The sequence below is a fragment of the Rhamphochromis sp. 'chilingali' genome, assembly GCF_963969265.1.
Source record: "Rhamphochromis sp. 'chilingali' genome assembly, contig: SCAFFOLD_82, whole genome shotgun sequence".
NCBI classification, from domain to species: Eukaryota; Metazoa; Chordata; class Actinopteri; order Cichliformes; family Cichlidae; genus Rhamphochromis; species Rhamphochromis sp. 'chilingali'.
The window spans coordinates 80,001-95,000 of record NW_027667083.1 but is presented as its reverse complement, the minus strand read 5'-3'; the positions used below and the strand labels follow the sequence as shown (position 1 = coordinate 95,000).

At 42.2% G+C, this 15,000-nt stretch overlaps 3 protein-coding genes across 4 annotated transcripts in view; all 3 read left to right on the top strand.

Annotated features, from left to right (window-relative positions):
* The window catches only part of LOC308391459 (uncharacterized protein), a 36,543-nt gene that overhangs the window by 15,045 nt on the left and 6,498 nt on the right, over positions 1–15,000 (top strand). The gene's annotated exons all lie outside the window — the stretch shown is intronic.
* On the top strand, positions 1,940–6,440 carry LOC308391461 (uncharacterized protein). Its single transcript, XM_080908029.1, has 9 exons — positions 1,940–2,093; positions 2,353–2,661; positions 2,748–2,922; positions 3,025–3,108; positions 3,211–3,356; positions 3,553–3,636; positions 3,755–3,936; positions 4,295–4,519; positions 4,605–6,440. The coding sequence occupies exons 1-9, from the start codon at positions 2,017–2,019 to the stop codon at positions 5,000–5,002; spliced, it is 1,680 nt and encodes a 559-aa protein (XP_080764155.1). The 5' UTR covers positions 1,940–2,016; the 3' UTR covers positions 5,003–6,440.
* Positions 9,124–12,502, top strand: LOC308391460 (uncharacterized protein). Its single transcript, XM_080908028.1, has 2 exons — positions 9,124–9,256; positions 9,439–12,502. The coding sequence occupies exon 2, from the start codon at positions 9,451–9,453 to the stop codon at positions 12,160–12,162; it is 2,712 nt and encodes a 903-aa protein (XP_080764154.1). The 5' UTR covers positions 9,124–9,256; positions 9,439–9,450; the 3' UTR covers positions 12,163–12,502.

The following is a 15,000-nucleotide window of genomic DNA, read 5'->3' as shown; positions in this document are numbered from 1 at the left end:
GCCCACTTTGCGCCAGAAAGAAGAAACCAGCGGATGTCGCGCTAAACAAGAGCAGCACGTTTAAGCTTGATCAGCTGCTGTTAGAATTTGGAATTTGATATTACTTTCTAGTATCAGCTGATGTTTGCTGGAGCCACAGCTGTAAAAGCTGCTGCTCATGATGGTTTGTATATCTGGTGAGAGGGAAACATGAAGATGAATCCAGGAGATGTCCTTACTGAATCATCAGAGCTGGACAGGTGATGGAGAAAGGTTTACCTTTTAGGTGACAGGAATGAGTTGAAGGAAAGTTATGAGCTGTTTCTGAGAGACAAATAACACCATTATTATGTTGCCAAATGATGTTATAACACCATAACATCATTTGGCACACTGACTTCTGAGGACATTTTAAATGGCACTCGCCATCAGAAAGGTTGCCTACCCCTGGTCTAGAAGAACAAAGTAAACTTCGGGAGAACGGACCAGTTAGTTTTAACAGCTCTTAAAGTAACATGAGAAACATTTTTCACCAAGAAATTCAGTTCAGTGGGTGGGTCAATGGGTCGTTCAGTGGGTCGTTTAGTGGGTTGTTCAGTAAGTGGGAAAAGTGGGCCTTTCATTTTGTCATTCAGTAGGCAAAAGGGGGTGGGGTGGGGGTGGATTCCTATTCCCACATATGTAACAAACTTGATTCAAACACTCAAAGTTAAACAAAAGAAGTTCTCATCACCTTAATATGTTCAAGTGCATAGTGTGGAGGACGTACTAAGGCCTCGAGGCACTCAGATGTAAAACCCAATATTGGTGAGGGTTTTTTAAATTTGTAAATTGGTGAGATTTGACCCGGCAACGACAGGAAGGTTACATACACAGCAAATGTCTTACACACACACACAACCAGACAGGCATGCACACAGAATGCTTAACAGTTAAAACTGAAATGCATGAACCCATCTCTCTTTGGCATGTTTATAATGCTTTTCCACAATGAGAGAGAAAGCAAAAAGAGACAGGAGCCAAAACCATCAGGTGGTGTACAGTACTGAAAAAGAACAACAGAAGGAGTGTTTTCAGCGTGTGTTATTACGAGTGTTAAATGGGAATACTCTCAGTGGTGCCTCTGTAGAAGGTGCTCATAACCACACACAGGCACACACACATGATTAAACAATAAATGAAAAAAAACACACTAAAAGAGTTCAGAAGTGAGAAATCTATGAGCTGAATGTTCATAAACTGTTCATACATACAGTTATAGGTACATGAACATTTACCTATAACTGTAACTTGTGTTTCAGTGCTGCAGCCTATGACCTGCTTGACTTCCAGGTGTGAGAACCTGCAAATGTCCAGAGTCAGGAGAGACTGGGGGACCCACTTTAGCAGGGTCATCTGTGTTGGCTTTGGGACCCTTGATGATACAGGGGGACACAGTCACAAGCGCCTAAGGAAGAGTATGAGCAGGAACCAGCACCAGCTGAGAGATGGCCAATATGTAGACAGACTGTTCCCTCTTTGTGAAGGACTGATAGAAAAGTTTAAAATATATATATATATATATATATATATATATATATATATATATATATATATATATATATATATATATATATATATATGAATACCGATGAATGTGTGTTGTTGCTATACAGCCTGGTTATATGTGCCCCTTTTTTTACTTTGAGCACCACCTTCTTTAAAGACTGCTGCACAGCAATAGCCGGCTTTAATTTTTACAATTTTTATATATATATATATATATATATATATATATATATATATATATACACACACACACACAAAGTAACACTCGGGAGAATGGACTAGTTAGTTTTAACAGCTCTTAAAGTAACATGAGAAACATTTTTCACCAAGAAATTCAGTTCAGTGGGTGGGTCAATGGGTCGTTCAGTGGGTCGTTTAGTGGGTTGTTCAGTAGGTGATAAAAGTGGGCCTGTCATTTTGTCATTCAGTGGGCAAAAGGGGATGGGGAAGCATACAGCTACAAGGACATAAATGTAGCCAACTTGTGATATGCTATTGCCACTCTGTTTCCGCAGGACACTGAGAGAGAGAAAGACGACAACAGAAGACAACGGTTCAATTTTAATGTAAGTACTGTTTGTTGGGCTTTTAAGTGGTTGAACATGTAAAACTTGCATGTGCCATTCTCCTCATTTTTAAAATTTAAAACTTGTTTTAAAACTTTTTTTTCTTTAAGTTTTTTTTTGGGGGGTGGGATGGAAGCAAAGTTTGTGTGTGGATGTATTGTTGTTGTTCTTTGTTTGTTTTCTCATACTATCAAAATAAACTAAATTGATATGCAGTTTTTCTCTCTCACTTTCTGCCTCTCACTCTTTGTATTTACAGTGCAAACAAGATGGAGAGAAACGTTGTCTACTGCCTGCTTTGTAAAAAGCCACAACAGTCCATTCGCACACACCTGAGCAGAGTGTGCCTGAAAGACTGCACACCACAGAAATGTGAGGAAGAAGCTTCCAGAGCCATTGCTTCACAGAAGCTGTTTTCTAATGAAGGTAGAGTCTGGAACTTCTCAGAGCTCCAGGAGTACTGCAAGGATGAAGAATCTTGCATTAAACTCTGCACTCGCCTTCAAACACGTGGATTTATCATCACGAACAGTCCCCAAGCGTTTTCGACAGTTGTGCCAACAGCGAGGTATGATGACCTTATTGCCACTTCCACATATTGGATGACACATACAAACTTTCAATAATGTCTTACCTCTGTCACATTTGCAATAGGTCTGATAAGAAGGAAATTCTTGCTGTGGCCAAGAAGGATATTGAATATTTCCACGCAAGACTTTCAGGCGGTGATTGCATCCCCACATATGCAATGACTACCTTCAGACAGTACTGCGAGGCCATCCTGATTTTACAACATGGACTGACAGCAAATGCTGTTCAAGAACTTTGTGTAAGTGCACCACCAACAACAAAAGTGCACGATAAGTGAAATGACAGCTGATGTAAGTCTGTATTTCTTTAAGCTCCAACACCTTTTTTTTTACATACACAGGTAGAGGACTGGATGGCGCGGAAAGCAGTAGCTGATGGTGTTGAGCTGAGTGGTAACTTGAAGATAACCAGCCAGGAAGAACAAGTAAGTCATTCATTCTCAGCAGCGACTCTCTTCTTGCTCTATAGGCACCTTGTGAATTGATTTTATGAGATATTTAACATTGATTCCTTTTTTTCTCTGCAGTTGTTGGACTGCTATTTTAGGAACATCCGTCCAGTGTCCTTGGAAAATCAAATTGCTGGCAGCGATGACAGGGGCAAGTTCTTCCTAGGAGAATGTGGGGTCCCACTGTCCAACCCATCATTAGATGTAAAACGCCTGAGAGCGAGGTGAGTGCTTGACCTAACTGGATCAATAGCATATTAAGAAAGATTTGTTTCTTTGATCTGACAGAGAAACCCTAACCCTGGACTCATAACAGTCAGCCACATATGTTGCTGTATGTCAGAGATGTTCGCCCCTTGTATTTTGGCTTTTTCATCTCTCTGGGCTCTCTAATTAATTTGCATGCATTAAAAACCACAGATACCTGAGCACTGAACCTGGGGATGCTATGGCTGAGTCAGCATCAAGCTCAGTAGGAGGACTACCGACACCAGGACAGGCCAGGTACACTTTTTTTTTAAAAATATCACACACTACCACAAGTCAACCTGTGTTACACGTTTCCACATTTAAAAACTTTTGATGGATTTGATGCATCCCCTCCTCTACACCTTTCATGTAGCACATCATCTACGCACCTGCCACTCCAAGAATGGGATGCCTTCCTCCAGGCCTTCCCGGTCACCCTGAATGGAGAGCCACCATCCAAACGGCAGTGTGTACAGGCTGGCTTTCCACAGCACAGACACCACTACAAGAAATGGAGGGATATTCAGCTGAAGAAAAGAGTTGGGTACATTCTCGGTAAGGCCTGGGCATGTCATGTTAATGGAGCTGCTTCTGTTGCATTGCTTTGTTTGTTTTGTATGTATTTCAGAATGAAAATACTTTAATAATCTCTAAGAAAATTATGTGGGTTACACTTGTGTAGAGACAATAGCAGTAACAGTCTGAACTAATTAAATAATACAATACATGTAAGTATAACCCACTCAATGTTGTACACCCAAATATACACAGATAGCTCAATTATAAATATAAGGAATATTTTAAGGTACAAATACGTGATTGACTAAAATGCATATGGTTGATTTTTCATTTTTAAGCCGCAATAATCACTTGCATTATTTCTTGTACGTCGCTTTGTGACCACTTCATTTAGGTCAGTCAGTTGGCAGAAGAGGAAACCCACCTCAGCCTGCACGTGTGCAGATGGCTTTGGACAAGGAGAAATGGCACACCAACAAGCCCACTGTCAATGCCATCTTGCAGGCCTGGGTTGTTCCGCAGCCCAGTATACAAGACAACCAGTCCCTCATGTCTTCGATTGCAGAGCAGAAGTGGAAGGGCCTGGCTTTGCAAGACTTCGGGGAACGGAAGGGCAAAGGTAAAATGCACACAACATTTAGACAAATTGCAAGTGAACGTTTCTAAGAGCCCTGTCATGACCGATGGTATCTTTCAACTTACAGGTGTGATCGCACTTATGCCTTTCCACAAAGGGGATATAGTGTGCGATTACCACGGGACATATATCACTGAAGCAGAAGGGAAACGGAGGCCCCAGTCGGGGTATCTGTTCTTCTTCAGGGACGAGTGTGACCGAGGGATGTGCATCGATGCCACTGCATTCCCCTGTGCCTGTCATCCCGACATTGACACCTATGGGAGGCGAATGAACCATTCCCGAAAAAATCCAAACATCAAGCCCCAGAAGTTTACAATGAACTTCCCTGCAGGACCTCAGGAGACAATACTTTTCATTGCCCTGAAGGACATCGCAGTTGGTGAGGAGGTGTTATGGGACTACGGAGTAACTCGGAAATCTTATGGTGGTGAAGGGGAAGACTTGGAGTGGCTGGACAGCTGACTTTCATTTTATCTGTTCTTTTCCTATTCTCTTTGCATGGGCTTTTTTATGTAGTGATTTTATTCTTAAAAAACACAGCTGTTTTTACATTGTCTTGCATGTAATTTAAATGTGGTTTGAGGGTTTTTTGTTTTGTTTTGTTTTGTTTTAATTTACGTATTGAAATAAAGTGTCATGTTTCCAAATTTCACTCTGCTTCATATTGTATTATTTACGTTCACTGTTTCGTGTTTTATTGTGAAAGTCTTGTGTTTCCATGTTCAGGTGTCTGGTTTTGCTTCCACTGTGGCTCCATTTTAATTTCTCATTTGTGTTCCCCGCGTCTTGATGCCTCCTGAAGAGCATGATGATTAACATAGCCAAGGTGATTATGAAACACGTCAGGTTTACAGATGAATAATAACAATAATAATAATAAATGTGAGATACTAGCTCTACATGAGTGTCTCCTGCAGTTAATATGTAATACACAGATGAAAGATGAGGTGAGATATCTAGGCATTATCTCTTGTCATTTGAAAGATTAACTACTAACAGAAAATAAGAATATCTCAATAATAGACTTAGAATTTTCTATCCTAAGCCAATTTTAAACAGGTGCCTGCAGATTCTTTGGGAGAATTTGGACAGTCTGTCTGACATCTGCATTGACTCATATTTGTTTAACAGCCCGGGTCTGCGCTCAGGTGTCGCACTTTGGATAAATAAGATAAATAAGGAGACCAAGGCCCTGTACAGGCTCTTGGTAAATGCATTGAGGAAATTAATGACTGGTTGTGCCACAATTTTCTCCAGCTAAACAAAAACAAAACTGAGGTAATAGTCTTTGGCGCCAAAGAAAAACGATTACAGGTCACCAGAGAACTTCAATCTATACATCTAAAAACCACAAACCAGGCGAGAAATTTGGGTGTAGTGATGGATGCAGACCTAAACTTGAAAAAGAAAAGAAAAACACATTAAGACAATAACAAAGTCAGCTTACTATCACCTCAAGAATATTTCAAGGATAAAAGATCTGATGTCTCAACAGGACCTGGAAAAACTAGTCCATGCATTCATCTTTAGTAGGCTTGATTACTGTAACAGCATCTTTACAGGTCTACCTAAAAAATCAGTCAGACAACTACAGCTCATTCAGAACTCTGCTGCTCGAGTCCTCACTAAGACCAAAAAAGTGGACCACATCAGTCCAGCTCTGAGGTCTTTACACTGGCTGCCTGTCCGTCAGAGGATAGACTTTAAAGTTCTGATGCTGATCTGTTTTGATTTTATATACTGTTTTGTTTGTTTGTTTGTTAATTAGTTAGTTTGTTTCTTTGCTTGTTTTAATCTATTTTAAATCATGCTTTTTATTTGTTTTTGTTTCTAATGTCTCTGTAAAGCACTTTGAATCACCTTGTTGTTGAATTGTGCTATACAAATAAATTTGCCTTGCCTTGCCTTGAGGAACTGCCCCGGTCTTTATTTATAATTCAGTGAGCGTTTGTTCCTTAGATTGGAATGTGGAGGTGTGTGTGTGTGTGACAGACAGACAGAGAGAGAGAGAGAGAGAGAGAGAGAGAGTGTGACACTTGCTGTGTATTTAAAAAACAAACGCTCAAACAAACCAAAGAGAAAAAGCTTACATGTTTTCAGTTTTCAGTTTTATTTGTCATATGCAAGTTAGCACAGGGTCAACATTGCAATGAAATGTGTTTGACGAGCAGCAGTCACTCAGCAGCTTGATACAGTAGGAGAAAATATAGGAAAATAAAATAATAAGAAAATAGAAAAATAATAAGGAGCAAAATATTAGAGAGACATGGTAAAAGAGAAAAGATGACTAAATATATATGTATCTATAAATATATGTACACTAGTGATTAAATAAGAAAATCTTGAAAAGAAATATGACGGGAGGGCAGATGGGATATTGCACAGGAATGAGCAGCAGAAAATTACAGTATTGCACTTTTAAATATAAATATCAATGACAATAAAGTGGAGTGACCAGTGCGGATTAAACATTACATGTATTATGAAACAGATGGTTTGGCGACAGTGGTCCAGGTAAATGCTACATGGACACCTGATCAGAGGACAAGGGCTTAAAAGGTGTCTGTGTGTCTGTATGTTTATATAATTGTACATATGGAGGAAAAATTTCCTAAAACCATACTTGAAATCATAACTAATGCACTTTATAAAATAAATACCTAAAGGTTTTTCAGAAATTATTACATAGAATAACATTTGGGACGTTCAGTGGGTGTCGTTCACTGGCTCATTCAGTCAGTGTCGTTGAGTGGGTGTCGTTCACTGGCTCATTCAATGAGTCGTTCAATGGCTCATTCAGTGAGTGTCGTTCAGTGGGTGTCGTTCACTGGCTCATGCAGTCAGTGTCTGTTAAGAAATATAGTCTAAAACACTTCTTCAGTAAAGACTCAGAGAAGAGAAACTTCTTGCTAGCAAAAGTGCAGTCTCCAGAACTGAGAATAAGACAAGGTACGACCTCTCTCATGCTCCTAGGATGTGGGGGTGAACACCCTAAAATGTTACAGACCTCCTAGGATGAGACATTCTTTCAATATGCCACCAACTATATACTTGTATATTTATTATTTATATATTTACCATATACTTCTACACACAAATGATTACATGCAGCATTCTACCATATGCAAACTTATATCATTAGCACTTAGACCCCCGGAGAGCAGTCATTTTGGTTTTCTACCTTAGACCCCTGCGGAGTCATCATTTTGCGTTTCTACCTTTAAAAGCCGGAGAGCAGTCAGTCAAATGCTGGAGTCGTTCATATGTATATTAGGTCGTTACCTAGGAATTCTGGAGGGAGGGGAGTGGGGGTGAGTGATTGAGGGGGTGGGGGAGTGGAGTGTTTCAGTTTGCCATCTTAGGGAGAAATCAACACATGTCCTTTGTATGTCCTTTGTTGCTGACATTTATTGATGAAAACAGTACAAAAAACCAACCATTTGTACACATATTTACAAATAATGATAAAAAGTGAGTGAGTACATTTCAACATGCATGTGTTGATTTCTCCCTAAGATGGCAAACTGAAACACTGAAACACTCCACTCCCCCACCCCCTCAATCACTCAGTGAGTGATTGAGGGGGTGGGGGAGCTGCTAAAAGCGGTGAGCTTCCTTTTGTGTTTCATCTTGATGCATTCTCAATCATCCAGGGAAACAAATCTCCAAAAGTCACCAACTTGGAGTGTTTCAGTTTGCCATCTTAGGGAGAAATCAACACACATGGGTGTATGTCCTTTGTTGCTGACATTTATTGATAAAAACAGTACAAAAAACCAACCATTTGTACACATATTTACAAATGGCCTGCTGAGTGGTACATGGAGCAAGTTTTGGGTGGCTTGCGACCTAAAATCCAAGTACACAGATGCAAAAAAAATCAGGCCACTGTGCGATGTGTTCACTGCTACAGGTACACATGTGGTAAATGCAGACGACAGATACCGTGGCAGTGCCAGGATTGTGAGTGATTGCTGAAAATGTTGAAATGTACTCACTCACTTTTTATCATTATTTGTAAATATGTGTACAAATGGTTGGTTTTTTGTACTGTTTTCATCAATAAATGTCAGCAACAAAGGACATACAAAGGACATGTGTTGATTTCTCCCTAAGATGGCAAACTGAAACACTCCACTCCCCCACCCCCTCAATCACTCACCCCCACTCCCCTCCCTCCAGAATTCCTAGGTAACGACCTAATATACATATGAACGACTCCAGCATTTGACTGACTGCTCTCCGGCTTTTAAAGGTAGAAACGCAAAATGATGACTCCGCGGTCAATTTAGCCAATTTAGCTTCCACTTCCACCATTTGACTGCTCTCGGGTTTTATAGGTAGAAAGGTAGAAGCCTGGGAATGCTAGTGTTAAAAGATTATACTGACTACTAAGCACAATTTTCCTAATAACAGTGTTGTTGAGTGGGTGTCGTTCACTGGCTCATTCAGTCAGTGTCGTTGAGTGGGTTATTCAGTGAGTGTCGTTCAGGGGGTGTCGTTCACTGGCTCATTCACTGAACGACATTCATTTCCTATGGCGGCAACTTTTGACTGGACCCTATATAAGGGGAGGAGTGCTCAGCTCAGTCATTCATGCCCTGAAACTCAGAGGAGCAGTGTCTCTGGATTTATGACCACAGCGTCTTGGTTAACTAAGACACACAACTTTTCTTTTTTTATCTGCTGTCTTGAAAGACTGTATTTACAATACAGGTAATATTTTTGGCATATTCTTAACTGTTGCAAATTGCTCTTTCCTGTTCTTTACTTACTTGATTTTAATGTGTTTTACTTACATGATTACACTTTTTTTGTCTTTCCTGGTTTAACAGTTTTTCAGTTACATTGTTTCACTTCTTTTTTACTTACCTGATTATACTTTCTGTTCTTTCCAGAACACAACAGCCATGGAGGACGTTGGTGTCGAAAACATGAAGGGTTTGGCGGATGCTTTCGCCAGATCTAAAAGCGTTGAGGATTTCCTCCTGGACCCCAACATTTTCATTCCATTGCAGGCAACGACAGTTGAGGATCCAACGAGACGTGTTTGGAGTAAATTTGATTACGACGGAGTGGTGGTTGAACTAAAAAACTTGGAAGGCCTGCATATACCCTTTTCTAGGTTGAACATGGCACCCTTCAAAATGCACCAGCTGAAAAACTCCTGGCACACCATAAAGAAACACTTTGACCTTAGTAAGTTGTCTGTGGAGGGCTTAAAAGTGCTGCGAAAGGTAAGAGGCTTTGATTTTGCCTACCTGGACGGGGGATTCAAGTTAGAAGCTATAGTAATTCCCAAGTCCCTTGTGGTGGTGGACAGAGTCTGTAAAATGGCTGACTATTTACCAAGACACACGGTGGACCTTGTTAATGGCATCTTAACAAAATTTGTTGAGTTGCTCAAAGACCTTCCACTGGAAGACCTGAGCAGACCCACGCTGCAGAAGACCATCATTCACAACAAGGGGAGCATGAACGTATTGCCGCAGGATCAAACGTTCGTACTCTCCAAACTGGATGAAGCGAAGAGGATGTTGCCGGAGCATCCAACATTGGAAGTCCGGTTCTTTGTCTACAAATTTGGACAAAAGACAAGGGACCCCTTTCATTTGTGGGAAGTAGCTGACCCTGACGAGGTTGTGCGATGTTCTCTGCACGTGGCCTGCAACCTCATACCACTGGACCCTCACACCACACTTTTCTGGTCAAGAGCAGGACTGGAAAGGATGTTTGGACCCAGAGCTAGGCTCTTCACGTCCATGTCCATGCACGAGTGTGTTAACGTGCAGACAGAACTTGACCAGCACCCACCGGACATCTTGCCAGCTTTGGCAGAGATTGCCACTAGGCCTAACGTCACCTTCTGGCAAGTTTATGTGGACAGCCCACACACTCATTATATGTCCACATTCCGGCACCCCATTAGTGGATTGATCGTCACTGGTGGCCTCGGCCACCCGAATTACGTTCAGGCGGTGGCCACCAGAGCTGAGGACTACTACATCCACATGATGGACTTGGCCAGGAAGGCAGCAGGTAATTATAACCTGAGAATAGAGATCGTGGAGGGGATAGAAGGGAAGGAACTGGCAGACTTTACAGACATTGTTTATGCATGCTCATTCTTCGACTTGAGTGCATTACATAAGTGCCTGACGGACTTCCCCCTCGTTGTACCCTTTAAACGGGAACAGGAACAGCCAAGCGTGAATGAAATACTGTCTCGCTGTCTAAAGTATATGGCTGACCAGCTCCGGCAACTTGGGGAGAAGCACACAGGCAAAGGCGGCTTTCTCCCAGTGTGGAAGGCATTCCAGCTGGAGCTTGCGCTGGAGGAGGCATTATACGGGCACCCCTTGTCCAACATGGACAGACAGTACTCTGCAGCACTCGGGACCAGCTCGCTGCACGAATTCAGTGCAACCAACATGCGGGGCTTCATGGGCCTGGGTGCAGCAACTGGTGCAGCTGTTGACGACTGCCCACCTCCTCTGGCACACTGGACAAGGGACACACTCCAGATGAAAAGAATCGAGAGGCTATTTGCTCTCACATTGACTCTCGAGTGCGAGCCTTCCGTGCTGGGACCTGAGCTTGTAAAACTCCTGCTGAAAGACCTCTTCAGGAGGAACGACGGCATCTTCATCTCAGAGCTGCAAGGGGAAAAATGCCCAGAGAATTTAAAGGGACACATTAATCTGGCTGCACTGACGGAGAACCTGGCCACCAGAGACTCCTTCCCGACCCCATTCACCTTTGCCCGGGCGAGGAAGCTTGTTGAAGGGGAAGGGAAGAATGTACAAGAATGCCTGAGAGCAGGATTCCTTGAGCTGAAGGTCAGGTGGTTCCCAGACATTAAGTACCGCGACATAAAGGGAACAAGGAGGGCTTCTTGGAACTTGATTGATTATGTAGAGATACATAATGAAGACAGGGAGCCTTCCATCGAGTCCCAGGCCATGGCCATAGTGGGAGATGTGGCCATGGAGATGGAGCGCCGTGGACTGTGCTACGCCAGGACCCTTGAAAGGTACAGAGAGCATGGAATGCCATGGCTGGCGCAAGTGATGAAGAGGATTCCGGGGAAGACTGAAAAACACACACGGAACAAGGTCTTGGTGCTGGTCAGCTCAGTGGGACTTATCATGAATAAGGATTTTGTGTCATATGAGAAAGTGAAGGACCTACTCCTGGAGCTGAAGATGACACAGGCAGAGCTCCAAAAGTACAGGATCCTTTCAACGTCAGTCTGTGAAAAGGTTTTCGGCTTCACTCTCTATAAGCTCCACTATGACATTCTTTATCGAATGGGGAACCCAAAACCCCATGCGGAGAAAAAGTTGCCTCCAGATCTCCCCCTGGAGATGGAGGAAGAGGATGCACCTGTACTTGAAGAGGATGAGGAACCTGACCTATTGCAGACGAGAGCTGTGTACATGCCCGCTCAAACCAGCAGACACTGGACACAGCAGGAAGAGGGATTTATCAACCTTGATCCAACAATCTCCACTGGCGTGGCGTACAAGGAGTATGTCGGACAATGCAAAGCAGCAAGACTACCTGCAAGGTCGTACAAGGGCTTTGGGAGAAAGCGAAGAGACCTTCTCAGGGATGCATAGGCATACAAGCTGATTTCCTGTTCTAATCATGTCCTTTCTTTATTTTGACTTTATGCTTAGAACTAGCACAGTAGGACATATTTGTTTATCTTTTGAATCCACTTTAAGACAAGTGTGAATTTGATTTCTGTTGTAGTTGATCTTGAAGAAGTGTGATCTCAGTTCATTTTGTGGTGTTCACAAGTTCCACTGTAAATAGAGGTATTTAAAATAAAAAAAAACCAAAAAAAAAAACCACCCCTCACATGGACTCTGCCTTGACGTGGCGTGAGGGCTTACGTGTCCCTCTGGGATACAACCAAAGAGTCCAGCAGCTGATCAGCGACCAGCTGAACCTCCAGGCCATAACAGTGAAGGACAGAGCAGTATACTTCCTGTCCCTCACCCTCCTGTCACTGCCTGGAGGTTCAGCTGGTCGCTGATCAGGTGTTTCTCTCCCTATCACTATCTCTCTCTCCAGGGCGGAACTGATTACGGGTTTACGCCCTCGGGCCAGCTCTCGGAGGAAGAAACACCTGTGCCTCGTCAGTGTGGATTGCATTTAAGCCAGGAAACAACGGTTGTTTTTCGCTGGATTTGTAAGAATCGCGTAAGTGAAATTCTAGCAAGTGTTTTTCCGTGTCGTTGTGTGTTTGAAACTAACAAGCGTTTCCTTATGCGCAGACCCTCTGGACTGTTTTCCCTGGTGTTCCCTGAGTGGCGAGTGTTCGAGTGGATTCCTGTGATTGTTTGGAGAGAAACGAGAGTTTTCCCCTGGATTTCCCCCCGGAGCCATGCCCGTTTCACCTTTTGTATATACACTTGTTGGACACTGTACGTTAATAAATTCTCTTGTGTGCATCCATCCCCGGAGTGCAGCGCGTGACTCCAAGTTGCACACCGTGACGCCTTCCCCACAAAGTTACCTGAATACATACCTGTTCACCAAGCACACACCTACCTACATACTTACCTGGTCGTAGCGAATACTCACCTGAATACTGTGCAAATGTTGAATAATGAAAATTAAAACAATTTGATCAACGTTTGTTGTTACTATTTATTAAATTTTATTTTCAGTTGTTCATGACGGGACAAACAGTGTTGGGGGAAAGAGAAAGATGAGAGAGATGAGAGAGAAAGATGAAGGAACAGAAAAACTGGGCAACAGGGACAGTGAGAAAGGACACAAAAGAAAAAAAAATCTCCCGTTTTTGGTTCACATTAACTTAAATAGATATTTTTTTGAAGAACATTTGATTTTTTGAAAGACAATTTAAAAAAGAGGAAAAGAAAAAAAGACTGGACGCCATGGAACACGGCTGGACTGTGGTGCGCTATGGCCGCCGGCGCCAACGTGACCGCCAAGTGTTCTGGGACGGGTACGGGTACGCTCCTTTTCCTCTCGGAGAAGGGATTATCTTCCACAACCTAACCCTAACAGTGTACAGTGACTGATCAGGCAGTACAGTTTTAGGAACCTTTTTAACTGAGGCAGGATGGCATTTTGGTTTTTAATCAGAATCTACCCTTCAGCCAGAATTCATTTAAAGAGCTGTGGGAACAGCTACCTGTGACTGAATCTCTGTCCGTCAGTTTGGACACTACCTCAACCGTGAACAGCAATACAACGGGTCATGATGAAACCTGGAGGCCAGATGACACCATGGAGATGTTTCAGATCATCAATGAGCAGCAATTAGCTGAAAACTTTGGTGAAAATCTCTTTGAGCTGCCAAATGACATTTTGCAAAAAGACGGCATTACACCTGCAGCCTCCACTGTTCCGGTTACGACAGATTACCCTGGCGAATGTGGGTTTCAGCTGAGATTCCAAAAGTCTGGAACAGCAAAATCAGTGACTTCAACTTGGTGGGGAAAATGCAAAGCAAACGTGTGGTCGCAAATTTTGAAGCCACCCTGATAACCTTCTCCCACCAACGATGTGGAGATCCAAGCCTTTTAGATCCAGTTAAAATCAAGACACTTAAAACGATGATAAATGCAAAGACTGGTAACAGCGCAAAGAACCATAAAGCAAGAGAATTTTTAAAAAACTATGAGAAATAAACTAGGCTCTGCCCATGACTCAATCTTTGCCTCTCTTCCTACCTCATCTCCTCTAACTCCATCTGCTGTCCATCTGAGAAAAAGGCACAATTTGCTATTGCATTAGTCTATTATTTAAATTGTCCACATTTAACAATTCTTCACCTAATCCACAATAAAGTAATGATAAAAACTGTTATGGAACCTAGAAATTGTATTTGTTATTGTTTTTATACTTGGATCTGTTGTGCCAAAGTAGGTATCCCCGACAGAATTTGTTTCCCCTGTGCTGGGAGCACGCAGGAAGTACTGATGTTTTCATTTTGTGAAAAATTAGTATCGTTACATTACCATACAACAGAAAATTATATATATATATGGAAAAGCCGACGTAGGACAGTTTTCCAGTTTCATTGTACTACTGTACTATGTATGACTGTGCAATGACATTAAAGAGTTATCTCATCTCACGGGGTATCAGATGGGATTATTTTAATAAAACATTAACATTTTGGCTGATAACTATTTTTATTCTCCTGTAACTTTACTCTAAAAAGAGCTAAATCCTCTAAAGTTTCAGGAGTAATGCGTCATAATAAGAAGTGTTTGTGAATGAAAAATCAGCAATGTGGGATACTGTTTGTCCGTGATTTACACAGGGGGAACAAATTGTGGCAGGATCAGCCTGATATTATTTGTATCGCACTATAACTTCGTTGTATAAAGAGCTAACATCTCAAAAATGTCAGGAGTAGTTAGTCATTATGAGAAGTGTTTGTAAAATTTGCCACCGACATCCATGTGATCAAC

Excerpts from the sequence above, each read along its gene's own strand:
- LOC308391461 (XM_080908029.1), top strand. The coding sequence starts at position 2,017 with ATGCTATTGCCACTCTGTTTCCGCAGGACACTGAGAGAGAGAAAGACG. Across the intron at positions 2,094-2,352 it reads GACAACGGTTCAATTTTAAT|TGCAAACAAGATGGAGAGAA; the intron begins GTAAGTACTGTT and ends TTGTATTTACAG. Across the intron at positions 3,357-3,552 it reads GTAAAACGCCTGAGAGCGAG|ATACCTGAGCACTGAACCTG; the intron begins GTGAGTGCTTGA and ends TAAAAACCACAG.
- LOC308391460 (XM_080908028.1), top strand. The coding sequence starts at position 9,451 with ATGGAGGACGTTGGTGTCGAAAACATGAAGGGTTTGGCGGATGCTTTC.